Here is a 9,652-nt window from a genome sequence, read left to right on the forward strand (position 1 = left end):
TACATATTGATTAATTTTTTTAAGTAAAAAATAAAATAAACTTAGATCTGCTTTTAATATTTCTATGCAACCTAAAAACTATTACATTCTGTCATCTGTAGGTTTTTGAGTTTAATTTGGTCATTTTGGTATTTCTGAGTTTTGAATGTTTGGTTATTTTTTAGTGTTACTCCCTCAGTTGGGTTCTCAGCTCTCTGATGTTCCTCAGCTGACCTTCATCTGATCACTTAGTCACATATTAAGCATTTGGTGATCAAATCCTTTGATCAGTCTATACTTCTTAGACCAGAGTTTCTCAACCTTTTTGGGCCCAGCACCCCTCTAGCCTTTATCCAGATCCCTCACCCTCCTCCTCCCTCATCAAAGAATTTGTAGGCTACTTTGCACTGACTATTATTTTATTATTAATATTACTATCACTGTTGTTCATGTTTGATTTTTTTGGTGGTTTCTGGAGTTATTATCAAAAATTATTTCCCAGAGAACAAAAGACTCATGGGAATAGAAATTATTTTCACAGGTGTTTGTGAAAAATGCAATGAATGGTCATTCAAATTAAAATCGGTAGGCCTAACAGCAGCCAATCAGAGTGGAAAAATGTTTTTGTTCTGTGCCATTTTCTGGTTGTTAAATATTCCACAAAATTGCCAAACAAAAGATGTACTAAAATGCCACTTTAATTTTGAACTATTTGCAAAACGACTGAGCTCTGCAGCATTAAAACATGGATAGAACTGTAACTACATTAATCATAGCTCTTCATCTCTTCAGTGTTTCTGTGTTAAAATGACGACATAAATTGTAAAAAACGAGTGAAAAACGAGACTAGGTGTCTCACAGAGGCAGGATTCTTTCTCTCTGACACACACACACACACAGCACAGTGGATTTCTGACTCCAAAACTCTTTTTAACTCGCCTTCACCGCCACAAATATCGCTCTATTGATCTCAAAGTCTTGTGGGGCAGGCCCCTTTAAATTTCTTCAGGAATTTAATTTGTCTAGTTTTTTTTTTGTTTTTTTTACCCCATACAGCAATTACATGTTTATAAGAGCGGTTTTCTGTTGGAAGCGGAAGCATGCAGCATCCAGACGAAGATTAAAACACTTTTAAAACAAGTTGCTGCTTTGACATGTTCACAGCACTGACAAAACATATGCACAAAAATCCTCAATAAAACCTAAAATATTTGAAAATCAGACACCAAACAAGTGAATCACAGCAACGTCATCAGCCGGTGTAAAGATGAACTGATGCGGTGAAGCTACTAGTAGCAGGAGAACAAAGCTGCGCCAAAAACTAACAAACACTGAATAGAAGAAGAGCTGCCATTGATACAGTTGCAGCCAAGCATGTTTTAATGTTACACAATGCAGTTTTAGGAAGTTGCTCAAAGTCTAAACTGGTGTTGTCCATTTAAGGTGTAAAGTTTACCTTCGACCAAACGCCCCCCAAAGGAATCCCAGTGCCCCCCTTTTGTAAAAATTTCCGCCAGCGCCCCCTGCCGTCCTCAGAACGTCCCCCAGGGGGCGGTACCGCCCACGTTGAGAAACTCTATCTTAGACTAAGGCCTATGCAAACTATGCAGATATATTTGATCTCATTCTAAGGAACAACCACAGGGAAGTTTTAAGCTTCGATTCTCAAAGGGCAAAGATCATTACAGATCAAAGCTGAGGGAAAAGATGAAGGTCTCAATGTGAGAATCTGCAACACATCTGAGCTGTGACAGTAGAAAAGACATGAAACATGGAGGAGGAAAAGCTCTCAAACATGAAGAGAGCCCCTAGAGGTCAGTGATGGTAACATTAGTGTCACCATGTTAGAAGGTGAACTTCATCTAAATTTTCTTCCAGCTTCTACTGTTAGATTCACCTTGGAATAAGCTAAGACTAAAATATTAACTGATTAAAAACTATATTGTGAATATGGGGGAAACACAAACAACAGAAACCAGTTCTGCAGCAAAGTGGGAAAGGATGATGGATTAGTGCAAAAACTTGTTTGCTCAAAGTGTTTAGTGTTTAGTGTTCATAATGACTTAGCACAACTTCTCTGTTAAACAAAAATCTGTGCACTTTGGAAATTAAAAAAATTCTTTCTAACATGTAAACAAATGTCAGAGACATCAATAAGATGATAAAAATAGACATAATCAAACACAAAATACTATATTTCTAAAGGGTGTAGGAAGAAGACAAAGCTCCTTCCTACTTCCTGACTGTTTACTTATTTTATCTTGTATTTATTTTATCTGTGCTCTACGTGACTCCTTAGTTGTTTGAATTAGATTTTTTTTATCCATTGTGTATTTCAGTCTAGAATGTAGAATCCAAATATTTCCAGCATTATTTATATTCAGACATTTAATTTTTCTTCCATGTCAACATTTCTACACATTTTCTGCTCTGGGATTCAGTGGACCAGCAGCCAAAAGACAAAAGGCATTATTATGAAAGTTATGCCAAAGGGGCTTCAAAGCTATTTTCATTTTTATTTCATACTAAAAATCTGCTAATTATTAAATTATGCACATCAGAGTCAATCCATGATCCATTCAGCTTTCACTGATAGCAGAAACATTTCACCATTACAGCCATTACAAAAACATCTTATTGCTGTCTTACCTTTATGTATCAATGAAATCTATGCACCGCTAATTCTGCACAAAAACATCCGTTCATCCAAAGCCAAGTCTATCCTCGGCATGTCTTTTCTACTCCGTTTCAGAATCATCAAACTGTCTCGAAGCAAAACCTTCAGCTCCGGTGTTGGTCTTCCTTTAGTTATTATCTCCTGCTTAAACTGAAAATCCACTTTAGAAAACTGTTTAAGTGTAGAAATGTTGTCTTTCATGTTTACGTCGGAAGAGAGAAGAAAACAAATATATCGCTCCTGTACTTTACTTATTTACTGTGTGGCTAGCTCCACGGCTAGCTCACTGTGTCTTACTCTGCAGTTGTGCAGTCACAATATCTGGGATCATGAGCGCCCCCTGCCATGAGGCAGGAGAACTGCCTGCCTCCCCTGGAGTCTGTTTTCTGCCGTTTCTGATCGCTCCTCCGCACACACACACGATACACACACAGTTAGTGACAAAAAACACTACATTATATACATAAGCGAAATTATGGAAAATCAGTCCATATATTAAATGTTTTTTAGCCATTTCATTGCCGGCGTACAGACAGGAGGAACATGCTCCCATAGAACGGCAGCCAGTGCAGTTAGCGAGAGGCTGATCAATCCCAGGTGAGGCTCAGCTCGCTGCTGCCTCACCGCGTGGTGCACAGGTTGGTGCACCATTTCTTGTGTTATTCCAGGCTCCTTTTTGAGTTTGGAAATGTAATAAATCGTATTCCACCCTCTACACGTTCTGGGTAATGGCTGTCAAGATTGCATATTACCCACTGACACTGGGACTGTGATTATCTCTTATATTCCCCAAAATCTCTCTGACCCCAGCATGTTTTCTATGATAGATACTGTCAGTATTGTCAGAGTACTACTTGGAATGCTGATTGGTCAGTTGCTGACAAAAGCCCTGGAATGATTGGGGCAGGATTGCTCTACGTCGGCACGGGGGCGGAGCCGGCATCATGTCAATTTGTTAAACATTTTAGAAATATAAATCCTATTTCCCTATATTTGCAACAACTCTGTCATTTTATTGTGGTTGTCATGTTATCCCCCCCTCCTCAAAAGGGGGTGGCCAGCAATATGGAACAGACTCTGACACCAGTCATACAAGGACCTAACAGCCCTTATTAAAGGACCCACCTGCTGAGGGTGTAGAGCTGAACCACAGCTCCATTACCAGGACGAAAACCACACTGCTCTTCCTGAATCCAAGGATCGACTATCCAATGGACCCTCCTCTCCAGGACCCCTGTATGGACATTTCCAGAGAGGCTTAAGAGTCTTCCAGTCTTCCAACCCTTCCAGGTCTCTCTGTCATTGCCCATGTGAGTGTTGAAGTCCCCCAGCAGAACCAGGGAGTCCCCAGGGTGGGGCGCTCTCCAGAAACCCCTCCAAGGAGTCCAAAAAGGGGTCTGTGATCTGAATTGCTGTTTGGTGCATGGACACTAACAACAGTCCGAACCAGTCCCCCCTCAAAATATTTCTTCGTGTCATTAAAACTAAACCACATAAAGAAGGTCATCACCTTCTTCACTTACTCAGGACATTTTTCTCTTGCTCTCTTTGTTTCAAGCAAACACCACATGCAGGAACTTTGCTGAAGGCTGTGCAATATCTGAAAACCACAATCCTTAAATCAAACAGTCTCTTAGCAGGTTATTAGAAAAGTGTTGACATTTTTATACAAACATGCCCTTCATTTCACTGTAATACAACACATGAGTAAACACTTGACTGTATAACTGCAAATACCTGAATCAGACGGGAACATCCCACATTTATATAACTGTAGCTTCCTGAACATTAACTAAATAATTAACTCTGAATATATATCAATATTAAAAATATTAAGAAGTTCATAAGTACAACTTCTCTACTAAACCTTATCTGTCCACTTTGGAAATTAAAATAATTATTTCTAACATGTAAACAAATATCAGAGAAATCAATAAGACAATAAAAATAGAAATAATCAAACACAAAAAACTTTAAAATTTCTAAAGGGTGTAGGAAAAAGACAAAGCTTCTTCCTACTTCCTGACTGTTTACTTATTTTATCTTGTATTTATTTTATCTGTGACTCCTTATTTGTTTGAATTAGACTTTTTATCCATTGTCTATTTCAGTCTAGAGTATATAATCCAAATATTTCCATCATTATTTATATTTAGATATTTAATTTTTCCTCCATGTAAACATTTCTACACATTTTCTGCTCTGGGATTCAGTGGGCCAGCAGAAAAAAAGGCATTATTATGAAGGTTATGCTAAAGGGGTTTCACAGCAATTTTCATTTTTATTTCATACTAAAAATCTGCTAATTATTAAATTATGCACATCAGAGTCAGTCATAGCAGATCAGGCTGATCCATTCAGCTTTCACTGATAGCAGAAACATTTCACCATTACAACCACTGGGTGTCACTGCTGAGTCTTCTGATAAGAAATAGTCTGCTTTATGATGGAGCTGACCATGGTTAAAACAATTAAATTCATATAAAATTATTTCTTCATTTTCAATACTAAGCTAAAAAATGAGTTATGAAAAACTTTATTCCACAAAGACTTACTAATGTAAATCTGTTTTTAACGGGTCTGCATGGTCTAAAAACAATTATGTTCTGTCATTATCTTTATTATTTTATGTTTAATTGGTCATTTGGGTATTTCTGAGCTTTGCATTTTGGTAGTTTTCTAGTTTTCCTCCTTCGGTTGGTATCTCCGCTCTCTGATGTCGATCAACTGACCTTCAGCTGATCGATTCGTCACCTGTGAAGCATTTGGTGATCAAGTTCCACAGCATAAATAATTTCTGGATTAAGACGTATACTGTATAAAAGGCACTGATTTTTCTGTATTTTATTTTGTAATATTGGTTTAGAGGTCATTTTGGGAAGTGACGTAAGCCTGAGTTAGTACTGAGCTAACGCTCATGAGGGCAACCTAACATAACTTCAGGGTCAGTTCACTGTATTTTCCAACCGTGAGACCGCATTCCCGGTGTAGCACTGATAAATGATGCTCTGAGTGTTAAGTTGATGACAGAAAGTAAGTTACCGCATTTAGCGTTCTATTTGTTCACTCTGGATTCAGTTATATGTGTATTTCAGCCGTATCTGTTACTGCTTTACATCGAGTTGCCGCGGCAAAATAGAGTAATTAAGGGCATGCGCTGCCGGTTGCCGCCATTGTGTAGATTTTATCTGGCCACATGATGGCGCCAAAGTGCNTACAAGTTGACATACAGATGATGGTTGAATCAACATTGATATAATGTCAGTTATGGTTGAAACCCTAACGTTGATTCAACATACAAGTCACCGACCACTTTCAGTGTTGTTTCAATGTCAGCGTTCAACGTTGATTCAATGTTTCTGGCTGACATTGATTCAATGTTGTTTCAATCATTCTGTGCTATCTGGGTACAAATAGGTCCACAGAAACCAGGAAGTAGCGACAGCAACAAAATGTCATTCTTCAATTTTCTTGTGTTATGACTAGGACATTTGTGTGCATGTTTATTTATACAAGCTTGAAAATTCACATGTCCAAATCTGCCATTTGCTTGGTTGTCTGAGCAAAACCTAAAGAAGGTTCCCCTGTGAAAATCTGCCCCCTGTGTTGGGAGCGCGCATTGCAGCCATAGAGGCGGATCTGACCGTTTTCATGGCGTTTCTGATCGATTTCTCGGTAAAAACTACTCATATAATCATGTAAATGTTGTAACTTTCAGTTTAATCGGCAGCTATCAAAATAAAAATACATACATAAATAAACGAGGTCCTGTGTGGAGGTCTTTTTACGCTGTTTTGTGTTATTTTAAACGCGAAGTGAATCGATATTTTTTTCAGCGTTTGCCTCGTAAGCCTGACAAATAAAAGTCAGTCAACAAACACAGGTTCCCAACACGAAGTGTGCATTTATAATTTTTCATTTCTGATAAAGGAGGAGGGAAGCTGGTCGATAGCAGGGCATAAAAATAAAGACTTCCTGAAAAGATAAGAGTGTAAACTTTTTGGTCAATCACGTTCTAATGTAAAATGACAGATTACTGGATTAAGGAAATGTCTAGTATGCTATCACACATAATAATTTTTGAGAATTTGGAAACAGTTGCTTTTTATTTCCCAAAGTTATGGGGGGAGAAGAGGAGAGAATGGATATTTCAGCTGCCTGATAAAATCTGTTCCCCCTATAATGGAAATAAATTAATTTACCTGCAAAGTATTTTACTGTGTTAATTCCCCTCATCATCAACAAGAAATCCTGTGATTTTCTTAACATTTGCCCTTTTTTTGCCAAAGTTAGGATGGGGGAAACCTGTGTTTGTTGACTGACTTTTATTTGTGAGGCTTACGAGACAAAAGCTGAAAAAAAAAAAATAGATTCACTTTGCGTTTAAAATAACACAAAACAGCGTAAAAAGACCTCCACACAAGACCTCGTTTATTTATGTATGTATTCTTATTTTGAGAGCTGCCGATTAAACTGAAAGTTACAACATTTACGAGTAATACTTACCGAGAAATCAATCAGAAGCGCAGTGAAAACGGTCAGATCCGCCTCTATGGCTGCAATGCGCGCTCCCGACACAGGGGGCAGATTTTCACAGGGAACAGAATTTCTCACAAGACCGATACCGTTCCATCCTTCAGTCCAGCCGCCCGCTTTGTGAATGCGCCTTATGGACATAAAGCATCTTTGTTCTGTAAATGTACAACTTATACACATGATTCTACGATTTAGAATAAACGTCCACATTCCCACTCAAAGACTCTCTGACTCTCTGTCTTTAAATCCCGCTGAACGCGTTGCTGTTCTAACAGGCATTTGCACGATCTCTTTATTTATTTATTTATTTATTTATTTATTTATTTATTTATTTATTTATTTATTTATTTATTTATTTATTTATTTATTTATTTATTTTTATTTTTTATTTTTATTTTTTTTTTTCTTTAAAATGTATTTTTATTTTTGTGAGGTGACATTATGTGCCCTCAAAGCACCTTTAAATAAAATATATAGTTATTATTATTTTAAATACTTATACTGCTACAAACAAGGACGTTGCCATGGTTACTGTTTCAGGTGGTGGCAGACTTCCGGGTATTTATACTAATTTACATTAATATGTATTTGTGAGTGGCGACAGAGCGGACCAGCAGCTGCTCTATTTCCCGGAAATTAGGATTTATAAAGGAAAGGTGCGCGTCCACGGCCGTGCGCACGGCTTTATACATCGCATTTTTTTTGTGCTCCACACTTTTCTAAATTTTTTAGTGTGAAAACTGCGCAGTCTTTTATGCACGAGGCCCCATTTCCTTCTGTCGTTTGATTCAGGTGTGTTGGAGCAGGGGTGCATTTGTGGTTTAAACATGATAAAATAAGGAGAAATGCAAAGAGTGAGTTTACTTGTTCAAAGGAACATAAATATCAAGAAAATGTAAATTGTTTTGTTAAATTAGAACAGAGAAAATGTTGATTTGTTTCATTTCTTCTGAGTGTAACACACCTTCACCATGTTACCATGGAGACAGAACAGACAGGTTGTTCATTAATGCCTGCAGTTGATGTCCTTATTGATACCTGAACAGGGTTATTCATTTACTGAGAAGGACATCTTTGTGCTTATTATATTTAGGTCAATGAAAGAAAATGAGAAAAAAGGTAAGAAAAGAGTAAAATAATAAACTACAGTTGACATGGATGTGTTCTGGCATAAATTCAGTCTTTCGGTTTAAATGTTCATGCAAATCCAGATGTAAAACAATGTTAAAATAAAAGATTCCTCAGGAGATAAATTAATATCAGATTAATCAATGTAAAAAGAAAAAGGATGAAATACAAATGTGCAATATGTCATCTATGAAGAACATCTTTAGTTTCCTGATGTAGGTTGTTCTTTAATATGTTGCTGTAAAAGTTTATGATTCCAGAGACGTTTTCAGGTCAAGGTCATGAACTGAGGACTGAGATAAAACCTGTTTGTTTTTCTGTCATTGATCCTTATCAGATTTCACTGGAAGTCATGGCGGATGGATGAATTTTAATGTTGACATATATTAGAAAAACAATCTGTAGAACGTTTATACGTTTTGTTTCTTTTACTAAAAACTCTGGAATACTTGTAAAAAGTTAAAGATATTCCATTCCAACAGCATATTGAGATATTCTAACATTCCTAAGATATATCTGTTATTACTTGTCACATGAGTTTGCTCAAAGATTTCTGCACATAAACTCTAGGAAATCAGACAAAATCAATATTTAGAAACTCAGGAATTAAAAAACTTAAAATTGAAATGATGTAATTTTTTGTATGAAGCTTTTGGTTTTATTCAGTTTAAACCCTGCAACCTGACTAAACATTACTCTATGAATTAATTGATGCATTTATCATTAAGCATTTCTTGCAATTTTAATAATAAATAAGGAGGTGAAAGCAGGAGTACTGAGTATCTCCACAAACAATGAAAGAAATGAATGAAGAAAGAGAAAAGAAAGATAGAAAGGAGGAAACGGGTCGCTTTTCTCACGTCGTTTTACTTCTCTTTGTTTTGACCACTAGGGGTCACTGTTGGATTTTCTATCAAATGCATGGAACAGTTTTCTATTGTGCTGAATCTGGGAACAGGAAGTGGTTGATGTCTTTGCTCTCAATGTGAAGAAAGTCTGCAATGTGTTTTAAAAATATCAATCCAACTAAATGATCTATTATAATTTTATCAATCGCTTCTCTTTCAAAACGTTAAGGATGAACTCACACATATTGAAAAGAATGATAACTGTAGCAACATATTAATTGGAAGTTTACTGACTATAATTTGTATATAACTGTCAGCATACATGTGTTTATATATTCAAAGTCATGTTTGGGAATTTATTCATGCTTCATTCATTTACATAATGTTAAAACATATACTGAATGTTAAACTCTGTGAAATGTGAAAAAGATGTGAATAAATTAAGGGAACGTTAGGAAAACAATATAGATGATGCTAATGCTAA

General features: G+C 36.6%; 1 protein-coding gene across 1 annotated transcript in view; it reads right to left on the reverse strand.

The window, feature by feature from the left end:
* Window positions 1–5,335: 5,335 nt before the first annotated feature.
* Window positions 5,336–9,652, reverse strand: part of LOC107834509 (uncharacterized) — a 7,733-nt gene continuing 3,416 nt past the window's right edge. Inside the window, exons 8-9 of the mRNA XM_016665997.1 lie at window positions 7,163–7,347; window positions 5,336–5,410 (exon numbers count right to left, since the gene is read on the reverse strand). Of these exons, the coding sequence (XP_016521483.1) occupies window positions 5,336–5,410; window positions 7,163–7,347 (260 nt within the window). The remainder of the gene's footprint in view (window positions 5,411–7,162; window positions 7,348–9,652) is intronic.

The sequence above is a fragment of the Poecilia formosa genome, unplaced genomic scaffold, assembly GCF_000485575.1.
Source record: "Poecilia formosa unplaced genomic scaffold, Poecilia_formosa-5.1.2 Scaffold645, whole genome shotgun sequence".
Lineage (NCBI taxonomy): Eukaryota > Metazoa > Chordata > Actinopteri > Cyprinodontiformes > Poeciliidae > Poecilia > Poecilia formosa.